General features: G+C 38.1%; 1 protein-coding gene across 2 annotated transcripts in view; it reads right to left on the reverse strand.

The window, feature by feature from the left end:
• The window catches only part of itga11a (integrin, alpha 11a), a 53,556-nt gene that overhangs the window by 23,662 nt on the left and 5,615 nt on the right, over nt 1-24,279 (reverse strand). Inside the window, exons 1-11 of one of the 2 annotated variants that reach the window (XM_051901372.1) lie at nt 23,246-23,287; nt 20,374-20,380; nt 19,077-19,188; nt 5,855-5,967; nt 5,035-5,126; nt 4,687-4,801; nt 4,191-4,318; nt 3,955-4,103; nt 3,712-3,856; nt 3,271-3,436; nt 2,946-3,016 (exon numbers count right to left, since the gene is read on the reverse strand). In XM_051901372.1, coding sequence (XP_051757332.1) covers nt 2,946-3,016; nt 3,271-3,436; nt 3,712-3,856; nt 3,955-4,103; nt 4,191-4,318; nt 4,687-4,801; nt 5,035-5,126; nt 5,855-5,967; nt 19,077-19,188; nt 20,374-20,380; nt 23,246-23,287 — 1,140 coding nt within the window. Of the gene's footprint in view, nt 1-2,945; nt 3,017-3,270; nt 3,437-3,711; nt 3,857-3,954; nt 4,104-4,190; nt 4,319-4,686; nt 4,802-5,034; nt 5,127-5,854; nt 5,968-19,076; nt 19,189-20,373; nt 20,381-23,245; nt 23,288-24,279 lie in introns of those variants that run through there. The other variant, XM_051901371.1, reaches the window with a different exon arrangement.

The following is a 24,279-nucleotide window of genomic DNA, read 5'->3' on the forward strand; positions in this document are numbered from 1 at the left end:
GGAACAGTGCTGGCTGCGTGTGATGTTGTGCACCTGGTGCCCATTGCACCTCATCACCGCTATCATAAATCCATCATCGCTTTCTTTTCTACTGAACCAGCTCCACATCCGCATGCAGAAGATGTGATAAGGGACCAGCACAAAGTCACAAAAAGTCTGATGCCACCGGGACTTCCCCCATATGGCCCGTTTTATTATCAACCATTTTATTATCAATTTTATTATACAGTCTGCAGTCCCCACCACAGTGGACGCTGAAATATGGCCAAAAGCATTGCAAGCCTGTGAACAGTGATTTGCAAGTGAAAACAACAGTGTCAAGAACTGCAAAACAGATTGGCTGCACAGAACCTGTATGTGTAAAAAATAAACTTTTGCAAATGTCAAAATTACTTGTTGTGTACAGTTTTAGCACGATTCTCTCACTCATGGAAGGTGGGTATACTTTTTTCTTGCAGCCAATCGAATGATGTTCTTGTTGACCATTGATTTACTCTTATCTGATTGGTTCATTAAAGGGTTAGTTCACCCAAAAATGAAAATTCTGTCATTTATTACTCACCCTCATGCCGTTCCACACCCGTAAGACCTTCGTTAATCTTCGGAACACAAATTGAGATATTTTTGTTGAAATCCGATGGCTCAGTGAGGCCTGCATAGGGAGCAATGACATTTCCTCTCTCAAGATCCACAAAGGTACTAAAAACATATTTAAATCAGTTCATGTGAGTACAGTGGTTCAATATTAGTATTATAAAGCGACGAGAATATTTTTGGTGCGCCAAAAAAAACAAAATAATGACTTATTTAGTGATGGCCGATTTCAAAACTCTGCTTCAGGAAGCTTCGGAGCATAATGAACTGATTTAAATATGTTTTTAGTACCTTTATGGATCTTGAGAGAGGAAATGTCATTGCTCCCTATTTAGGCTTCACGGAGCCATCGGATTTCAACAAAAATATCTCAATTTGCATTCCGAAGATGAATGAAGGTCTTACGGGTGTGGAACAGCATGAGGGTGAGTAATAAATGACAGAATTTTCATTTTTGGATGAACTAACCCTTTAAACACGTCAGATTCTTTATCTTCATTTGGCTCAGCATTGTTCTCACTGAGCCAAATAATGATAAATCCATCTGTTGTTTTTTTTTTGTTTCAATTAACTTTATATTACTAACTTTAACTTTAACCTTTTTCAATTACATCAACAAATCTTTATAGCTTTATTTGTTGAATTCATTGTTATGTCTAGCAATCACTTTGCATTGTTATAGTATAATGTCAAATAATGTTGTCTTGTGATCATGATAAATGTATAAAAATTCACAAATGAATAAACCAAAAAAAAAAAAAAAAAAAAAATTCTGGTGCATGAAATAAAGTGTAAGTTGAATATGCCATATAAGCCATAGTTAAACTTAGACACATCCCGCTTTAGAGAGCACCATCTGGATTTAGGGGTATGATTTTCTCATAGAGTGCAAACATTCTTTCCAACAACTTATACCCTCCTCTCAACACTCAAGATGCTTTTGTTGCAGATGCTGTTCCAGGCATCCAGAGGTCTGATGGACTGGATTTCTAGTCATCCCAATGGCCATCTGGAGTTTTCCTATGTTTCTTCCACAAAAAAGACTAGATATAAATAACTCTCATGGCAGGTTCTGCTTGCCTTTAGAGGACAGAGTGGAAAAATCGGAGGGGTTGCATCAGCAAACTCTGTAGCCTGGACAGAAATGATTAGCGTTACAGTTGGGAGCAGATCTTGGATGGATATAGACCCACCAGGTACAGTTTAGGCTGATTTTTTGGACGGAGCGTGGCAGATGGCCTGCCAGAACAGCAGGTACAGTATGAGAGTGTAGAATGCTGAGTCTGTGCTGGAGGATAAACCAGCTCTAATATCAGCTTTGAGTTCAGACAGAGAAGAAAAATGTTCCTTCTCCCCTGAGGTGCAACTCCTCCACACTTCTCACCATAATAATCCCTTCCCTGGGAAAGCCTGGGCCTTATATTAATTTTTCGGAATGAGAATCAGAAAGAGGCTTGTTTGAATTATCAGGGAGGAATCTTATCTGCTCACCATTGTAAAGGTATAATATTTTTGGTGTATCATATTACTGACAGCGACATATAGAGATGACCTAAAGAAAGAGAAGAAAAGAAATGAAGAATGTTTAAGGAGACAGAAAGAAAGAAAGCAATACAGAAAGATAAGGTTTCAGTTCAAAGAAAGTAAACCTAAACATTCACTGAACGTCTGCCTTTTGGTTCAGACAAAGTTCTTAATCTGATCTCGGTTAAACTGTCTAGGTTTTTCTTTCAGCTGAGATGGAAAAAAAGAACTGAGGAATAAAGTCGACCGAGAACTTGCAAAGCACGTTTATATTCACACCGATACGCTGATAAATCCCAAAAATCAGCTTTTTGAATTAACCCATTGTTCACGTTTACATGCAAGCCACTAACCCGGCAATGCAGGTAAACCATGTTTACAAGACTTTATTAAAAAAAATCTGGTTATTGCCGGGTAGTGATGTAAAAACCGAATCATTTGTGTAGCTGACTCTGAGTATTCCATTTTTTATACGAGATGTCATGTTAGCAGTATTTTCACAATTTTTTAATAAAAAAAGTTTTTGTGATATATTTCCTCCTGCCCTACCGTAAAACACTCACTCTTTCTGGATGTGCTTAAATCTGCAGGACACTTTCCTGTCACGTATCACACATGCACAGTTCAATAATCTGACAGAATGCAGGTTTAATATTTACATGCCGAGCAAAATTGGGGTAAGGTTGAAAAATATATCTGTGTTGATCAGTTTATGCTTTAGCTGTTTATGACCTTACTTTGATAAAGGCAAACGGGTTAACGTGTTTACACGACCATATGTAATAATGTGCATGTAAATCCGCTCACAGATGGACACACAGACTCACCTCCACTATGTGTGTGGAGAAGCCAGCCTGAGACATCTGGAGACCAAATGCTGTCCCATTCTTGCTAGTCCCTGCAGACAAAGACAACATTAACACTCAGGAGAAAAGAGTCCACCATTTCCTACAACAGAGCATTACAGATTTCAGTGGTCTTAAAGAGTTGGCACAGAGAATATAGCAAAGAGATGCGGTATAAATTTGAAGATTTGGTCTAATGCGATTTACAGTGTAGTGCTGTGCAGAGATTTTATAGGCTGAGGTTTTGGGCTGTGTTATGGATATGATGCAATGCTGTATGTGGTGCCATTGTGGTAAAATCGCGAACCCTCTAAACTGAAGATTCTCTCTCCGAGAGCGTCCACAATGTCCTTCAAAGCTGCCTCGTCTGTCACGTTAAAGAAATGCTTATCATCGGGGTCGCTAGCGATGTACTTGATCTCATTAAGGAAAGCTTCGGGGTTGATGCCTCTGCGGTTGTAGTAGCCCAGTACCTGTTGTGAGGAAGAACGAAAAGAATCAGTCAGTCTGAAGGAAGCTCAAACATGATGGATTTCTCCTAAATACCCAAGACAACATCTCAAATCTAAGGCTCAATAAGTAGGGGTGAAAGCATTGGGTCCTTTTCACTGGTGTCAGCAGCTGAATGTGACCTCAATGACTGGTCCAATGCCCATTTTAAAATAGGTCGTCACATAACATCTGATCAATATCACAGCAAAAAAAGCAGGAAAGAATGTGAAGTAAACTGAAGGAAGGCAATACTTACAGCGATTGCATATCTGGTGATGCCGTCATTCTCGCTGTCCTCAATGACCTGCTGCAGGTCAGCGCTGTCATGTGATTCTCCATCTGTGATGACGATCATGACCTTCTTTGCTCCTCTTCTACCTCCCTGTTTAAAGGCCTCTGAGCTGTAAATATCCATAGATAATAAGTTATGCTCTGTAAATGTCATTCTTGGACTACCGATTAGCAAAATGTACAATTGTAAAAAGTTTGAGGACAGTACCGTGCAACACTGATTCCCAGTGCAGTGTTGGTCTCTTCTCCTCCTCGCTGGCCTATTTTACGAGCTGCTTTGACCACATCCTCCACAGAGCGGAAGTCATTCAGCTGAAACTCTGTTACCACCTTTTCTCCATATTGTAGTACTCCAACCTGACAAGCACATGATCCACCCCACGTGATAAAAATGAAAACACATATGATACTTCACACTGAGATTGTCCAGAAAGTCAAGAACACCTGAATCTGTCCCGGTCCAACGTAGAATTTCCGCAGGATGTTGATAAGGAAGTCTTGAACTTCATTCCAAGGGTAGATTGAATTTGAACCATCCAGGACTATAACTATGTCCATGTATGTCTCACACCCTGATCAGGGGAAATTACATGTTTTTGATGCCTTTGGCAGATAAAATCCATAAAACGGTAGTAATTCTGTTCAGAAGCAAATTTTAGTGATTCATTTTTTAAAAACAAGGTCTGTGATTCTTTCATCAAAAAAAAAAAGAGAGATTTATATTCTTAGCTCTTTCTTTATGAGCAGTCATGATCATTTTCTTTTTAAAAAGAAGATTAATTCCACAATATATTGACTATGGCAGATCCAGAAACTGTCATGGTCAAATTCAGCATAAAAATAAAGTCTACGGTTAAGACAGTAAGTGGAAACATATTACCGAAATGTCACTGCAAAAACTGTCCTAGTTAAATCGAGGGTGCAGGTGCATTGTGCTTACTTTGGAAGGCAGGAGCGATAGTGCGGGAAAACTTGAAGCTGGCGTTGACTCTGGAGCAAATTCCAGTGCTGTAGTATGAGCTGCCACATTCGTACGACCAAAGGGGACCACAAGCCTGTGAATTATCACAAAGTCTATTAAGCGCGCCATTATTAAACAAATTTATGATTTACATGAAGATCATGAGCATATTTGACATAAAATTATGATTCTATAGTGTTCCACAGGGAATGGATGATGTTTAAACACTTAATATTAGTGTTGTAAACCATTTAAACGCCAGATGACTTTAATGTAACACTGAATATGCATTATTATCTAACCAGACATTCAAAACATTGAACTCACCACAAAGCTGTTGTCTTTAGGGTTGGACGAAAGGGTCATTCCAAGTCTCATCTTATCCTTTCGTTCAGAGACATTTGTCAAAGATATCCTTCCTTAAGAGAAAAAAAATTAACAAAAGTTGCAAATGTGGAAGCAAAATAAAATGCCGTGCTGTAAAATCTGACCACAGTCCATATGTGGCATGTGTACTTTAAACAGGAACTTCCTCCAACAGTAAACATATTTTTTAATCCTGTCTAGACATTCCTGACATTTATCTGCAGTGTGTATCAGTTATGTGTGTGCATCTATGGTTGTGGTTGTATCGACACAAGATTATATAGAACACATACAGTATGCTTGGCATACCGTAGATGTTGTGTTCTGTATTGAAGAACCCAGATGTGTACGTGTAAACTAAAGATCAGAAGTGTATTTGAATGAATCAATCTGTTCCCCCCACCCCCCTTTGCTTTTCACAAGGCTTGCCTGGTAACACTTTACTCAAACCACAACTATTACCCTTATTGTGGAAGTTTTGTGAAGTAATTATTTGGTGCTAGTAAATAATTAAAGTTCCTTTAGAAGTGTATTTACAAAAGTATTTATGCTAATTATATATCTAATAATTATAATCCACAGCCATCCAGTGTTAATCTCATCAACAAAATTACTGACAAAAATTTTAATTAACGAAGAGTTGTGCAACTTCACCAATGATAACAAAGAGATGTAAAATGTACAAATATATGATCATAATTAAAATTATATTTTTGTATTTTTCACAGAAACAACAACGACAACAAAACAGTGTAAAGGATGAACTCTGCAGTCACCATACCAAGATTGAGTTTGGTGCAGCTGGGTCCTCCAGATCTTCTGCTTAAGGGACATTTGTACACATCTCCTGTCTGATGCTGTCCATTTGTTTCCAGTGGGGCTCCTACCAGTAACCTAGAAACATCCACAATCCAAACATATAAATATTATCTTTGACACAGTACAGCATTCATCTAACAAAAATATCAGACAGAACACATAAGCATAAAGCAGGTGTGTGATCCACTTCCCTGTAAATAAATTAGCCAGAAGCCTGTTGATTTGAACTCCCTATGAAAACAGGGACGTTTAAAGGAGGTTAGAGGAAGTGAATCAATGAGAGATGGCAGGTGAGTGGAATCTAACGGCAAAGGAATGTTTAAACAGGTTTAAGTTGAATGTTAATGTCTGAGGTAATGTATCGATGGAAGCGTGCAGGGCGGTTAGGTATGTGGGACTCTGCTGAGATCTGTTTGTGTGCGTGTTGAAATATGTATCCTATGACCCAGACTGACTAAACACATCGCTCCATTAACGCTGACATGCTTTACACGTAATACTGCTCCTGCAGAGAGCAATCAGGGACACACAGATCATTCAGGTGCAGTAGCAAGCAGCACTGGAGGGAGCAGTACGTACTTTTCACAGCTCTCGGAAGCATGCAGCTTTTAAAAGCAAAGGCCGTCACTTTCACTAAGTATCCGTGGAGGACTCATTTAACTAGTCACAGATCACTGGAATACTAGGCATCCTTAAACACAGCAAGATGTGTACTTTCAACTGTTTATGCAAGAGACGCAGAATTCTTTCATGCTGATAGTGGTCTCGAGGGAGAGAGAAAAACTGCTTGACTTCACATTTATGTGCCTGTGCCAGGTCAAGATGGGCTCTTAAATGTCATTCAGAACTTCATAATTAGTTAATGGTGAGGTAGTACAGTACCATTAAATACCCTGTCAGACGTAAGGCAGTATCTTTGCATTGGGGTCAGAGAGTGAAAGTAAAACTAATCATGAGAAACAAAAGTCCATTTACTGCAAAAGAGCCACTTTACGATCCATGGGTAATTTGTCTGCCTTTTTAGGAGTAGCTCTCGTGTAAAATGCTACATTTTCTCATGAGCAGCACAGCATTGTAACTCAGAGGTCCGTTCACAGTTCAAAGTAGTACTTACTGATCTTAACAGTAGGTTGCATTATTAATCTGGAGTAAGAGTATACTTATTTGAAACCTTGGTATTCAATCTTGAGATTTCAAAGTTCAAGGTTATAATGACCAGAGGTTTTAAAACTGGGGTTGGGGACTTTCAAGGACTGCAAAGGGATGTTAGGTGAATTCACAAGCATCAAAAAATGACAAAAAATGCATTTTTTTACTGGTAAACTCTTTTGGGGTCATCAAAATGTCACCAGACCCACTCATAATTTTAGTCATATCTAATTATATCACATGGAACCAATCTTAGGCCGTGTGTCCACCAAAGCGTTTTTAGACAACTGAAAAGCTAGCCGCTCTGCTGAAAACGCCTAGCTGTGAGCGCTTGATACGCTTTGTTGCTATGATACAGAATATCTGCGGCACTGTTACTTGTAGCTGATTTCACAGATAATTTGTTTCAGGCTAACACAATGTAGAGTACTTGCTATGTATATTCGAAGACCAGCAATACTAATTTCTCATCCATTTTGTTCCGTTATCTGCTTGTTGATGTTATTGTACAGCAAGAAAGTTGTGACAGTTGGTTGGTGTTGTATTTGTCCCACCCCTTCTCCACTCTGATTGGATGGCTGAATAAAAAGTGACAGTGATGAGCGCAGCGTTTTACTCAAAGTTGAACATTCTTCAACTCGAGGCGACCGGTAAAAAATGCCGAGCTCTCAGCGCTTGAGCGTGAAAAAGACGCTCAGCGTCTCGTTACGCTCCTGGCGTTTAAAAAACGCGGCGCTTCCATTGAAAACAATTGGAATCAGGATTCAGGCTCCATCATTGCACAGAAACTGAGTTACAAATGATATATTTCTAGCTTCTGACCAAGGCTGCATCTCAGTACTGGTTTTACTTGATCTTAGTGCTGTGTTCGACACTATATATCATGATATACTCTTAGATCGATTAAAAAATTACACTGGTATTCAGGGACAGGCATTAAGGTGGTTTAAATCATACTTATCTGACTGCTACCATTTTGTTTATTTAAACAGGGAATTATCTAAGTTAATATAAGTAAATTATGGAGTGCTGCAAGGATCTGTTTTAGGCCCTCTGCTATTTTCAATATACATACTTCCCCTTGGTAATATAATTAGAAAACTTGGAAATAGTTTCCACTGTTATGTTGATGATACTCAGTTGTATACTTCATCACAACTGGATGAAATCTCAAAATTATCCAATTTGACAGAGTGTGTTAAAGATACAAAATATTTAAAGACCAGTAATTTTCTTCTGTTAAATTCAGATAAGACAGAGGTATTATTTATTATACCAAAAACATGTACACAGAATCTCCTAGAATACAATTTGCATCTACAAGGATGTACTTCATCAGTAATGCAGCTGCTAAAGTTCTTACCAGGTCAAGAAAGTATGATATAACCCCAATTTTATCATCTCTACACTGGTTACTTGTTAAGTTCGATAATGATTACAAAGTATTGCTACTTACCTATAAGGCTCTAAATGGTTTAGCTCCTGTGTATTTAACCAATCTTCTATCACCCTTCAATCCATCATGCTCTTTAAAGTCACAAAACTTTGGTAGTACCTAGTATATCTAAGGCAACTAAAGGAGGTACAACATTCTCAAATCTCTTCCTAAACTGCGGAATAGCCTTCCTGATAATATTCAGGGCTCAGACACACATAATGCATCTCATAACCTTGCACTACAGTTATATCAGATCAAATGCACATGAAAATCTATTGCTTGAAATATTATGAACAGCAGCTACGCTAATTATTTTCCATTTGTTTTTTTATGTTTCTACCTCGGGATGCCCATTAGAGATTGTATCCAGTTTGGATCCAGCCTCTTATGAAGACTTCAAGTTCAAGGTCTTCTAACGATGCCAACTCTGAATCAACATACATGTCACAAACCGGTTGTTGAGAACACATGACGAAGAAGATTAGATTCAAATATCTTTAATGAATAATCCACACAACATAACTCAGGAGAAAGCACTCATGGCAGTGTCAAAGAAGGGAGGAGCCATGGCAGGGATCTTCTTGATGAGGCCATGGGGACGACTGATGGCGACAGAACCGATGGTGGTGGAGCCCTAGGCACAGACGGACAGCAAAAGGAACCAAACAACCCCAAAGGCTTTGGAGGCCGCAACAGAGATGCAGCGACGACCCCTCAAGGTGGAACTGGGGTACCAGAAACCTGAGGCGGAACTAGAGTGACTTAGGGCAGAGACAGAGCCGGAAGGAGGTCGGAGTCAGATTGAGCCATAGGGGTGGAGAAACTGAGCACAGCAGAGGGCTTGAAGGTCTGTGGCGTAGGAAGGGCGACTTCTGACCCAAGGGGACCTGGTGGTCCGAGGGAGCCCGGTGGAGACGCAAGGCCGATGGTCCCTGGTGGAGACAAGGGAAGGAGAAGCTAGTCTCCAAAGGAGTCAGGGCAATGGGTCGAGGTGGAGTGACGGGATCAGCTGCTGAAGGCGGAGCCAGGGAATCCACTTGTCCAGGAAGAGATGGTTTACGGAAGACCCAAGGTGGGCTCAGTCACTTCTTCTTGTGTTGGCTTTCCAATATCAGTGGGCTCAGGCATCATGTCCATCCAACGGGGTGGTGTCAGGCTGGGCTCTGAGTTGTGAATGGGGCTGGTGGTGTCCTCCTCGGAGCTGATGGTGAACTGCAATCCATTGTTGACCATCATCCACTCCACATGAGCGGCTAAATCCTTATAGGGACCGTTCGCTGGCAGGTGTGCCACAGCCTACTCACTCAGGCTGGCATGGTAGAAAACCCTGAGCAAATGGTCCGAGTAGTACATAATGCATGGCAGATCTAAAAAGGCCTGGGTATGATCCGCTACCGGTCCTTCTGCTCCAGGCATAACAGTATAACAGCGGGCAGAAGGGGATCATCTTATTTGAAAACCCCTCTTCATTCTGCATCATACATGAAAGATTCAAAACACAAAGGCACTAATACATCCTGCCACAATTAAAATATTTAGAAGCACCACATCTAAAGCTGATTCTGACAGGTGGTAAAGATTAATGCTCTGAACAGGAGCAATACCCACTCAGGGATAGTGTGATTCAGGGAGCGATATTTGACACTCGTTTACTGCAGATCCAGACCTCCATGAGTGTTCTGCCATAGGCCAAGGGTCAACATCATGGGCCCCTTGGGAAAATATTTCTCTGTTTGGCAAGCTTCTCCAGTGAAGCATTCCAACAAAATCTGGATCCAGCTCCCCAAACAAATGGATTTTACCCATTACAGTTAAAATACAATTATAAGACACCCGCAGGCTATTTACAGTGGAATTAGGGAATGTAGAAGTAGTAGCACTGCAGATGTAAGTTGACTGCTCAGCCTCACTTAGGTAATTTAATCAATACAGTGAAATAAACAAAATGAACTGGCAGTGACAGTTTATCACTATTTCTTATGTAAATATGAAATTTCTGTGATTTAACAATATTTGGATAAACAAAACTTCTAAGTTTGACAAGGGTTTAAAATGAGCATGAAATAAGGAAAGGGGAATAAGTTTACACATAAAAAAACAACCTAAGTCTCCAGTTAAAAGTTCATCTAAACATTTTCAAATGTTTCTGGAAATAATTTTTCACAGAAGGAGCTCAGACTGTGTGCATATTTTCACTGCTATTAATATTGTGAATATTACTGGTGTTATAGCCGCCTTTGGCACTACACTTTACACTTGAGTTCAGCTTGGGACACACTTACTTAAATAAAAAAAAAATCGGAAAGAAGGAAGTATGAAAGAGAAATAGAGATATGAGCATGAGAAAGAAGGCCTTTGTTGATTTAATAGTCTGCCAGGGCAATGACACAGTGAGCTGTTAAAACAATCAGGCTCTGATTCATTAAGTTCATACATATTTTTTTCTCTGTGGCAGGTCTACAAAAAGCTAATAGCAGTGAATGAAACAGCCTCGCAAATACACAACCTTTGCATATTCAATCTCCCACAAAACGCTGGACTAGCAGCCCAAGTCCTTTGGAAAATTCTAAGAGGAAAGGGTTTGCCATTAACAGCCAAATGTTTTTCACATTTGGAGAGTTAGAAAAGACTTTGCTCATGGTACAATGGTGCTGAGGTCTATGAAGTGCCAGTGAGTCCAGTGATATGCTGTTTCATTACTTTCATATATGACAGGACAGAAAGGCAGATGCACAAAAACACAAATGCTTTATCTTAAAGTCCGTGTAAAGGCAATTCAGAGATTTGTTTCTAAACACATTATAAATGTTAGAAATGTATTGCTGAAAACACGTTACAATGGAGTTAGACCGTTAAATAGTTTTTCGCAATTTTTGTGATTTTTTGGGTGGGCCTGAAATCATGGCTCGATGACGCACTGGAGCCACTGAGCATGGCCCCTCCCTTAAAGGGTTAGTTCACCCAAAACTTAAAATTACCCCATTATTTACTCACTCTCAAGCCATCCTATAGTCTATATGACTTTCTTCTTTCAGACGTATACGATCAGAGTTATTTAAGTTTTTAAAGTTTTAAATATGGATAATTTTCTTACACAAACGCATCGCTTTGCTTCAGAAGGCCTTTACTAACCCCGGAGCCATGTGGATATCTTTTATGATGGATGGTTGCACTTTTTTGGGCTTCAAAATCTCATTCTCTATTTACTGCCATTACAAAGCTTAGGAGAGCCAGGACATTATTTAATATAACTCAGATCGTATTCATCTGAAAGAAGAAAGTCATACACCTAGGATGGCTTGAAGGTGAATAAATCATGGGGTAATTTTCATTCTTAGGTGAACTATCCCATTAACACTATAATAACTACAGCACATTAGCATTAGTGGTTCGCCCACTTAATCGCGAGTTACTGTCATTACCATTAGTTACTACAGCCTACAGTTTGCTAGTGAGCTATGCCTTCATCACGTAAATGCATATTACCTGGTTGCGATAATTTACAAAACAGCTCGGTCTCCTTATTTAAATTTCCTAAAAACGATGATATCAAGAAGAGGTGGATTAATTTTGTGAAGAGCCACTTTGATGATAAGCTGAGGATCACCACCAATACCCACCTCTACAGTGAAAATTTACACCAGATAGTTATGCAAACTTTCATCGGAGACAACTGGGATTCACTGATAATCCGTTGTTACTGGTGAATGGGGCCGAATCAGCTATAATCGGCAGTACGTAATCGGTAGTACGTGCCCACCAATGAGTGTAAGTTCCCGTGAGTGGGCATGGTTTCAGTGCCAATAGCAGACACGCCCCCAGCGTTTGAGAGCAGAGAATACTGCTTTTTTCAAGATTTTGATAACTTATTTTATTTACTTGGTAGTATTTTTTTATCATTCAAATTTGGCTGAGTGGTTAATAACACATTTTTCTGTGGTGTGACAAACTCAGAATACATATTTAATATTGCTTTACACAGACTTTAAACCATGGCCTGTGACTTATTGATTTAAAATAACAAGTTAAACATCACAAATACCTCAGTGTGAAATTACCATGAAGCCTAACACATCTGTGCTGTTACTACTTCACTGTAAAGGTAGCAAAACTATAAGTAAACTATAGCAAGACACTCCAGATAAAGCCCATAAAACTATTACCGGGTATGTTGGTTTTATCTCATTACTGCTTTGTTAACTAAGACATTCTTGTACAGATGAATTTTCCTACACAAGCGTAAAAGAAGGTTTGTGAGCCGTATTTCAGAGGACTTTGAGTCTAGAAATGAAGAACGCTTCAACCCTCCTGCTGCTTGTGCAATTCAGAGGTCACATGCCAAACAAAAGTCAAAACTCAGCAAGGAATACAAACTGCAAATCTCTAAAAAAAAATAAACAGGCTGTGCGTATGTGTCCACGTTTGTCTCTATGTTCATCCCCAGGGATCTGTCAGGCCAATTCTGTGGATGTGCAACGGTCAATGGCCACCCAAGGAAAAACCCCACTGGCAGTCAGAGAGACATCAGAAAAAGAAATCAAGTGTAATGAACATGTTATGCTGAGAGATCTTTGCTATACCAAAATAGTACAACTTCTCATTGATCACATTGCAAATGTCTACCAAGAATTCATGTCTTTTACATAACAACATTTCTGTATATTTGATAAGGTCATTATTGTAGGCTTTCACTTTTATCCATGACCACTGATGTGATGATGGATCAACACCACAGTCCTTCAAACTAAGTTGTTTCCACTTATGTATTTTCTATTCAAACAGCATTCACACTACTACAACAGAAAGTGAGATGTAAGAAATGGCAATTGAGATTTGTTCTCTTTGGGATTACTAACAGCTGAACGTAATAATGGCTGCAGATCATGTGCTGTAGCTTTTAAGAGCTGTCTAAATTTGACCTCTGATATTTGCAAATATTATATATGAGTAAGATTTTTTTTTTTAAAAGAACTTAATATTTTTTTTTTCAGCAAGGATGCATTTATCACAGTTTCCACAAAAAAAAATGTTAAGCAGAACAACGGTTTTCAACATAATAAAATAATAAAAATTCTTGGGCACCAAATCAGCATATTATAATGATTTCTGAAGAATGTGACACTGAAGTCAGGAGTAATGGCTGCTGAAAATTCAGCCTTGCCATCACAGGCAAAAAGAAAAGAAAGAAAAAAAGTGTAAAACAAGTCAATATGAAACCATCACAAACACATTATTCATACTTCAAAGAGCTCAAAGAAACATGTGTATACCAGAACAACAGATTCCTGGAATAGTTAAAATATTCATCACCCATATTCTGCGCCCCAAAACACCCACAAGCTCCCTATGAGATGTGCAATGAAAGCTGTATGGAGCTAGATCTGCTTTTACCATCATCAGAGTGCTGGAGAGACTCGGGTCAGGATTCTCTATGTGATACGAGTAGTGGTTAGTGGGTTAAGTTGGACAAAGCAGTTGGATGCTAAGATGCTAAGATGTGTTCACACTTGCAGTTTGGATCTCTTGGTTCTTTTGATCTGGACCGGAAAAAAGAAAATGATACATTTAGTCTTGGTTCGCTTAGCATTCACATTGTCATTTTTGAGTCCAAACCTAAAAAAACACACACACAAACACACACAAACCCGGCTTTTAAGCTTTATGATATATTTTTCGACTCAACTTTCAGGGGTCTCTGTGTGCTTGTATCCATCAAGTTTACACTCAAATGAACCGCGCTAAAAGAGCAAACACACCAGAGTCTGTTTTAATTGAACCAAACCTGCCAAGTGTGAACACATCCAAAGAGACTCAACAGCTCAAGACCACTTTTTTTCATAAAAGTGAAGACATACTGTCACTTTTGGTGACATAAGCAAACCTGAGAAAAAGTGTATAATTCTGATTTAAAATAAAATTAAACATGCTTGTTTAGCGGTTTACATGGCACAAAAATATAAGGTTTATCCAATTGCAAAAAAGCTATATACTAATTTGTGGAACATAGGCTAGTTTTAACATGATAATTTCAAAGTTTCTATCCTGTAATTATGTATCTGCTATTAAACATGGTAGGCAACTGCTGAAATTGTTCCAGTATTGAATATACAGTATACAGGGCAATGCCTGTGTCTTGGAACATGTATAGTGAACATGTTCCAAACAGTCCAAGTGTACTGACCTGAAACAAAATGCATATGTTAACATAGTATTAAAAAAAAGAGAGAAAAATATATGAGAGAACAGCAACTACATACTCCCTCTAGTCCATGGTTTCAGTAACCACAGCTGATGTTTGTGTTGCCAGCCCCTTTCCCTATTTTCCTACACCACTAAACCCCTTCTGTGCCTCTGAAACTAGGATAACACCTTTTTGCACTGCATTGCACTGTGATAGGACCCTCAGTGCACCCGAGAGAAAGAGAAATAATAGTGAATACTACTATACTCATACCATTCTAGCAGTTGACTCATTATTTTATCATTATATTTATATAAAACTAGTTACACATACTAGTTTTAAACAATACTAGTCAGCATACTATAATACTACTATGCAGTAAGCAGTACACTATTATTCTATATCAAACATAGCCAGATTCAAAAAGAAAGAAAGAGACAGGGATGAATATGATAGTCTTTTGCTGTTATCATTATTCCATTCCCCTTTAGTTTCTTGATTAGATTTAAGATATGACATTATATGGTATATGATATGATGTATATGATATGATATAAAACCATTATATGATATGAAACTGAAACCATTGACCAAAACAGTGACGTTTAAAGGGTTAGTTCACCCAAAAAATGAAAATTCTGTCATTTATTACTCACCCTCATGTCATTCCAAACCCGTAAGACCTTTGTTTATCTTCGGAACACTGTAAACCCGAATAAGTTGGGTTAACTCAAACATTTGAGGTAATCAGTTACATCAAATTTTTTGAGTTATGATGTTCCCAATTTTAAGTAAGCAGAACTATCAAGTTTTGAGTTTGTAGTACTCATGTATGTTAATTGATCCTAACTTGAAGTTTTGAGTTAGCTAACTCATACATTTTGATAGCAAGTTTAGTTAACTAAATTTTTTTATTTTGAGTTCTTGCAAATCAAATGAGTTATTTACTTCACTGTAAACCCTAAGAAAATTCAGAAAATGCCAACTTGTTAATTTGCTAACACGTTAACAATAGCATGGTATAGCACTTACTGAATGAGTACAGCAACTTAAAACATGTAACTTCTTACCTGCTCTCAAACCAAGCCTACTTGTCACCATGATGGTAACTCTCCAAAAACCCACATTAACAGAAAGTCTTCTAAATTAGCATAACAAAACATTAAATCACTACTAAATCTCCCTTACCATTAATCTTACGCAAAAAAACATTATATAACATTGAAAAAGACAACATTGAACAAAGAAAAAGAAAGTGCTCAATACTCATAGCAGTTAATTTATCTAAACTAATTTGTTCAATTTAAGTTTGTCCTACTCAAACCAATTAAGTACTTTGAGCATTAGGGTTTACAGAGAACACAAATTAAGATATTTTTGATGAAATCCGAGAGGTATATGACTCCTCCATAGACAGCAATTAAAAACCACTTTCAAGGTCCAGAAAGGTACTAAAGACATCGATAAAATAGTCCACGTGACTTGGTTCAACCTTAATTTTATGAAGCGTCGAGAATACTTTTTGTCCGCAAAAATAAAACAAAAATAGCGACTTTATTCAACAATATCTTCTCTTCTGTGTCATTCTCCTACACAGTTTACGTTCAGCACTTCCAAGTTCTACGTCAGAACGGCGACTCATTATTGGCCGACACTGGTCACGTGAGCAGCACGACGCATGCGTGTGATGCTGATGCAGGAGCCGACCAATACTGAGTCGGCATTCTGACATAGAACCTGGAAGCGCTGGACGATTAAAAATATCTTAATTTGTGTTTCGAAGATGAACGAAGATCTTAAGGGTTTGGAAAAACATGAGGGTGAGTAATTAATGACAGAATTATCATTTTTGGGTGAACTAACCCTTTAATTAGTGCTATAGAGTGTATTTTGTGCACACAATGTGAATAAGCTACAACAGGTAAATATGTCAGCTTTGTGAAAATGTTGGCTCGTTGCCAAAGAACTTTACTACAATTTAATTTATTACCTCAGAACATGACACCCTGAACAGCACACTGAGTTCAATTACACAAACTCATATTTAATTACACAAATTTATATTGAGGGTTTTTGCCTAAATTAAAACTTTGATTTTGATTTTGGCGTTTTGGTAAAAAATGAATTTTGGGCGCAACATTAGCTGATGTGATGTGATATGTGATGTGATATATTATTGCATTGCATTGCATTGCACTGAAATTTCTAAAACATTTATCAAAAAATTTGAGGGCAAGGGACTATGACCCTGCCTTAGAAAGTCTCCACGGACCCCCAGTCAAGCATCATGTCAAAGCATTTTTTTTAGTCACTTCACTGAATATAATACTGTAGGTATTCTGCACTAAAAACTGCATGAAAAATAAGATGAACTGTCAGAGTGCATTGTGTGCTGTCCACGCTGAAAGGCTTCGGGGTTGTGAGAGAGGTGAGACACAGCTAGACTCCATTACTTTCTTGGACTAAACATTCTCCTCCGAGGATCTGACTGTGCTAATAAAGACATTTCCTGACTCAAACTGCAAGAGCACCAGTACACATGAATAAGTAAATAGCAAGCATTTCCAAATCCAAAGCATTTCTCCTGTTCAATCGATCTAAAGTAAACCTACCACATAATGACGATTAGCTACCATCTACAGCCAATTCCTGCACAACCCTTTTCCTCTCCTACTGCCTATTCATGCCAGCATAAACACAACACAAGCTCCCTAAAGCTCTGTCTCTTTATCACATAAACAGATGGGAATGAGAGAAGGTATTGCTGGCATAAAAAATATTATATTAATTTTTATAGTGTTAGCTTTCATTTCATTAACTGTTTGCAGCACACATGTGTAAACTTACAACTTATACAATATACATCTATAGTGACATTTGTTAATTGGGCTTTCACTCAATATATCTTGTCTCTATGTGTAGTTTAGCCTGCTACTGTAGTATTTGTTGATGTGTGTGTCTCTATTTATGACTGATTTTCTGACTGGTATGTTGTGTAAGTGCTCATTCATAACATACATCCCCCAAACAAAACTTGAATAGGATTTAAAAATAAATAAATAAATAAATAAATAGAAGTGACACACACGCAAGAGCCAAGCCAGACACACATGCCACACTGAAAATTTCCTTTGGCCTGTTAATGGTTTCCAGATGCCGTGTGAATGGGGCAGAGACAAAAAGGGGGTCTGTTTGGCAGCCACTCACTTGAGAAAGTCTTTGTTGATATCACCCCATATCAGTCCAGCTAAACTGACAACACACTCACATCTAAACTACAGACCAAGCCATTTAGCCATTACCTAAGGAATGTGAGACAGAATATATCATTTTCAGGATCTCAGGTACAATGGGGGAAAAAAAAACTCTTCATTTCAATGAGAAGCAGATGAGCTGCATTCTCTTGCATGCGTATACCAAACAAACATGGGGTCCTTAACACATTTCTATGATATGAAGACAACAGGGTAATTACACTTATAAACAAAGAAGGCTTTTCTATGCAGACACACTTATTTTTCACATACACAGACACACATGTTGATACATGTGGTTTACGGGGACTCTCCATAGGCGTAATGGTTTTTATACTGTTCAAACTGTATATTCTATCCCCCAACACTAAGACCATCACAGAAAACTTTCTGCATTTTTTGAATTTCCAAAAAAAAAACAAAAAAACACACCGTTTAGTATGTTTTTAAGCAATTTGTTTTACGAGGACACAGGAAGTGTCCTCATAAACCATGTTTACGTTGTAATACCCATTTCATTATACACATTTGTGTCCTCATAAACCATGTATACAAGAACACACACACAGAGAGAGAGAGAGAGAGAGAAGAGAGAGAGAGAGAGAGAGAGAGAGAGAGAGAGAGAGAGAGAGAGAGAGAGAGAGAAAGACTAGGCAGGGTTTCAGGTAAGTTGTGGCCAAGCAGACAAACTGAGATGCCAGATTTGAATCAAATTGCCAAAGCAAAGAGAGATGATGTTATCACAGTGATGGATGACAAATGTTAAACTCCTTCCAATTCTCATAACCCCCTAAAAGCATCATAGGTGGATTTTCCTTTTACAAGAAATCTAAATTTACTTGTGATGAAAACTGTATAAATCATGAGGCAATGAGATCTACTGTTGGTTTGGGAGATGCAATGAAAAACAAATTCACTATTTTCTTGGACATCTTTCTGAATTACACTTCCTTCACTTCAATAACTGGACACACATGATTTTTCATTTAGTTTTGACAGATGAATGTAAATATGCTTTCAGACTATAATTTTGCACACAATCAACATCACATGTATGAGGTATTTATGAGGGTGAGTAAATGATGACAGAATTTTCATTCTTGGGTTAACTATCCCTTTAAGATCAAGGGGTATAGGAAGAGACTCAATAAGTGCTTCTTACCACTTCTGTCCCCCAGCCATGTGTTGTTGGACAGTGTAGCCAAACTGCGTCTGCCTGGGGCCCTTTATGATCCTGTGATTTCTGGTGTCAATGTTGAAACAGTCATGGAACCCTGTAAACAGACACAGACAATTCAAATATGAATATCTTCCACAGCATGCTTGGACATAAGACTACACACTTTCTGGCAATGGCAATAGATTCTGTGAGCCTAGGAGTTCCAGCAATGACCCAAAAGTAAGAAACAAAATTTAATTGTGGCTAAACCAGCATAAAGAATCCTAAACTGTAGTGCTTCTAGTTATGAGCGACACTGGATGTAATCTGTACTGTTTCAACACAACTCACAGACAAACAGTAAACAGAGAGGAAAGTACACATTGTTTTTTGTTATTTGGCCTAAACCAAATCACATGACAGATTTGCAGACAAATATGCACAGACTTAAAGAATTTTTTTCATTTTTATTTATTTTTGAGTTTATTTTTTTAATTATATTTGGAAATAGAGTTTTACACTCCATTTTCTATGAATAAGCCATTTTACTCAGATTTGGCTTATGTACTGAATTTTGTCTTTGTAGTGAGTATTTTCATAACATAAATGACTGAGCAGCAATGAGTAACCCTATTAATTAAATTAATTAGGGCTTTTTGAGGGTTCCTGAAGATGTGGTCCAAATTTCATCCTTACATGGAAAAGAATCTATAGACACTTTGGTGTTTTGAGGTTTCATCCCATTCTGAAAACAGACTGCAATTGCTTTATCTCCGTCAAAGTTCAAAGGTGTCTCTGTTTATGCATAACATGCCCGTATGGCTTCTGCTTATGTTCTGACGGGCCCCTTAAAGACTACAAGATCCTGGTCACTGGATTAACAAACACCTTCATGGAGGTCCAATGCTGAAACTCCTTCATAATCAGCCTAATGCTCATGGTCTTGGAGAGAGCCTGCATGATTTTCACCACTTGACCTGACACTCTCCAACTCTGTCAACAGACTCTGGTGTGGGAGACACCAGACTATTGGACCTCATTATGGATGAGACTAAACAATAAAGCTGTCAATCACCACAACAGATTTGACTGTCTGTCAATCCAAAAAAAAAAAAAAGAAAGGGGGGAAAAAAGTAAGGAAGTTACATCAGGTTCAATTTCATCCAAAATCAAGACTATTATGGCTTTTAAGTTGCTTCCTGACAGCACCATAATTATGGCTTAACCTAAAGCAAAGGCTGAAAAAGATGACTGTTTAGGCTACAGATACTTATTTTTTTAAATTAAAGGGATAGTCCACCCAAAAACTGAAAATTCTGTCATAATTTCCTCACCCTCATGTCTCAAACCTGTATGACTTTGTCTTCTCTGGATCAAAAGATATATAGGTCAGTGTTGTTTTGGACCCATTTTACTCTTATTGGACTATAAAAACATTCTTCAAAATATCTTCTTTTGTGAACCAGAGAAGAAAGAAAGTCATACATGAAGGCTGTGATGAGTAAAATGACGAGAGAATTTTCAGTTTTGGGTAAACAAAACCTTTAAGTATTTATAGACAGACTTGAGCTTTTGTCAAATAATCATGTCTTTAAAGATTTTGTGAATATTTTGACATTAGATGCACATTGCAAAGGTAGCCTTTTCATGTTAGAAACCTAGTGAATAAAGATCAATATCTGTAAGCATGGATCTTAAACTAAATCTAGTTAAACTAAATCTAAAGCATGTGCTGAACTGAGAAATATATAAAAAAGCTTTGATCCAAGTGTAACCGCAATGCTTAATTTATCTGAGAATTACACTGAATTACACCGTTAATCTCCACTCTGAACGACAGCATATGGATGTCATAACCTTGCATTTCCATGTGTGCAAAGTTATGACATCCATATGCTGTCGTTCAGAGTTCTGAGAATGTATCCGTTTGACAAAAAAAAAAAAAATGCAAGGATGCAGAAAACATACAACGGGATCTGATGAAAGGCCTGATTCTTTCTGGTGGCCCCAGGTCTCCTTGCCTCTAGTTTGGCCTCTGCACCAATGGAAAAAACAGAGGGAAAACATCCATCTCCTCTGGATTCAATTAAAAGACTTTTAAAGAAAAGGTCTTTCAAAATAAAAAATAATTTATTTTCCAGCTGTCAACAGTGAAAATGAAACAGTTTATTGATGACAATGCTGATAAGTACAATGTCTGCTTCATGCAGAGATGTAGTTTCCATTCAGCATATTATATCTCACAGAGGATTGATAGATGAGATGAAGCAATCTTCCCTTCAGTAGAGGGGAGAGGAAGAGAAGTGAAGTGCTTTTAGTGTCTTTCTCTCTCGCTCTCTCTCTCTCTGTCCCTTTCCCACGTTCTCTTTCTGTAGACAAAAGCATGAATAATGACAGGCTACTGTAGTGCTGTAGGAATGATGTAAAAGCATTTTTGCACATTAATCTGCTCAGGCACAAGAATGCAAAGGGAATAATGTGGACCACATGTTTTTCCTAGCCTAATTTTTGGTCACTGCCTTTCACAGAAAGTGATAAACAGTTGAGAGTGATGCTGCCAGTCACTGACGTTTTATTCTGAGCAGGCGTACTTTATGTCCCGCTGTGAACTGCAATGAAGGCTTATATAGAGAAGCTCTAAGTGACCCCTGGTGCACACACACAGACTTATTCTCATCAGATCCTCTGTCCCATGCTCTTCTTTCTTCAAAAGCCAAGAATGATAAAAATGTGTATTTGACAAATAGATATTATTTAATGCTTACTTTCTGAATAAATGTATTAATTTCTTTTGGAAAAAAAAAATAAAAATCTTTCTGACTCCAAATTTTTGAAGTTGTTCATCTCCTGCCTCCTGCTCTGTTGAATATCAGACAAAAATCTGATATTTCCCAACAAAGAGAGAGAGAGATCTAGCATTAAATAAACTGGATCTTACAAACTCATATAATTACTGAAACCATAAAATTCACTTATATGGCAACATTCTGTTACACACATTGCAACACTGTCCAGACGTCCAGAACCTTTTAATCTTTTCCCCACACATTCTCCTGGAAGACTTCATTTATGAATAGCCACAAAAATGAGAACCTTGCCCATGCATGAATCTAAATATACAGTAGATCCACTGGATGACCAGTGAATAAGAAAAACCTAATAACACCTTTGATAATTTTACTTTGTTCTAGAATTTTTTCCCCTAAATTCTCTCCCATAGTCATTGATCACTTTTTCCAAAGTGCTGGTTTAAATACACATCTAAGGCATCCAGTCTGTGACTGAAACCAAATCGTCCCAGACACCATCTGAGAACAGCTTTACCCTTGAAAAAAGAAAGAAAGAAAAAACCTAAGGGAAAACAGAATGAGAAAGAGAGGGGAGTAGAAAGGTTCTAGTTTCCATTTAAAAGCCCTAACGTGGCAGACACTTTAATATTCTCTGTAATATCAGCAGGTCCTATAGAGTGGGTTTCCTGTGTGTGGATTTCTTTGCCCAGATAAATAAACCTCAATACAGTGGCTGCAAGGGTTGCGCTGTGTGTCCAGGCCAGGCCTGCGCTGTTTTGGACCACAACCAAGCTACAGGAGCCACACCACAGTCATACTGACAGAGAAGCTCCAGTCTATGAGAATGTCCATGGATCCTGAAGACTAACAATCTACCAGAGATTGACAGACCTATGGTATAGTGGTCAGAATGCATAAAGAGCTGTTGAGAAAGATGCAGGTTCGAATCTGGCCTATGTCATGTTCCAGTCTCATTCCCCTATTTCTGAAGGCTGCATCTTCACTGAAAATCTAAAACACTTACTGAAGCAGAAATGTATCAATACCTTGTAATACAAATATTGATTATGAGCATTGTGCAAGTACATACAACATCCTCTTCTGAAAAACAAAAATAGATGTTACATCCTGTTGATCTTCTGAGGAAATAATTTAAATTATGCTACATGCTCGGCATTGTCACCAGACAAAAATAAGTAGATATGTTCCAACTGAGTGAGATTTTTATATATATATATATATATATATATATATATATATATTTTTTTTTTTTTTTTTTTTTTCAATTGAAGATCATGAAAAAATATCATGTTAAGTCAAGTCACTTTTATTTATATAGCACTTTATACAACAGATTATTTCAAAGCAACTTCACAGACATACAGGTGAACAGAGAAATAACAGAATTAATGATGCAAACTTCATCAGATATGAAGATGCTCTAAAAAGACAATAGTGTCATTTTTCAGCTCATTTCAGTTCAATGTTGTTTCAATAGTATATTTAAGACTATCTTTTTTGTCAAAAAGGATGTATAACTTGGTGGTGACAATAATACAAGACAAAATTCCAGCTACAACCTGCCGCTGCACTTTATTACAGTAGTCCTCTTAAAAACAGTCAATGCCACATGCCCAGAAACTGAAATCTCAATCAGGTCATGATCAAAATCAAAACATTTCTAAAGAAACAGTTAAGCTGGTGTCGGTGGTCACACCTAGGGCATATCTACTGCAGACCATCCACCACAATCTAATTCATAATCAAAACCCACATCAATGCCACCAATACTGATGTATTACCAGACCTTAGTTAGACATGCAGCTGTGTACAAGCCCGCATGTGACAAACACCCCCCTTCTAAACATCTGCTGACCCCTCCGTCATCCCTTCCCTCCTTCCCAAATATTTACGTGAGGAACTGCCCTGATGCTAATGAGCCTCACTGATGCCCAGTGGCGAGGATTATGGGCCAGCAGATTTGCTTTTAATAAACTCCACATGCTGGAAATGCACCTTTCAAACCATTGCTTTGAAATGCTATTTTGCTTAAGCTCTAATGGACTTTATGCTCTTACTGTATGTGTGGCACCTCAGGGACTAATTTACATTCTCTTACACTCACAGATCAAGATTAAAATGACCAGACATTGCTCATTTCATGCTGAGATTACAACTGTGATCTCTGTGGTCTGGAAAGCTCATTTAAGGGCTGCTGAGAGATGGCTAGCAGGGGATGAGCCTGGTGGCCTACAACTGGGTTTGTGGCCAAAGTAAACTATCCATGAGGCACGTGGCATCAGCAGACTGATATACACCACAGTCAGGCATTACTCACTAGCTCTGGAGTTCCTCACCCACACAAAATAACCTTATTCCATAATTATTATTTCCTAAGTAGTACTCCAGGCAGAAGC

Source organism: Ctenopharyngodon idella, chromosome 7 (assembly GCF_019924925.1).
Source record: "Ctenopharyngodon idella isolate HZGC_01 chromosome 7, HZGC01, whole genome shotgun sequence".
NCBI classification, from domain to species: domain Eukaryota; kingdom Metazoa; phylum Chordata; class Actinopteri; order Cypriniformes; family Xenocyprididae; genus Ctenopharyngodon; species Ctenopharyngodon idella.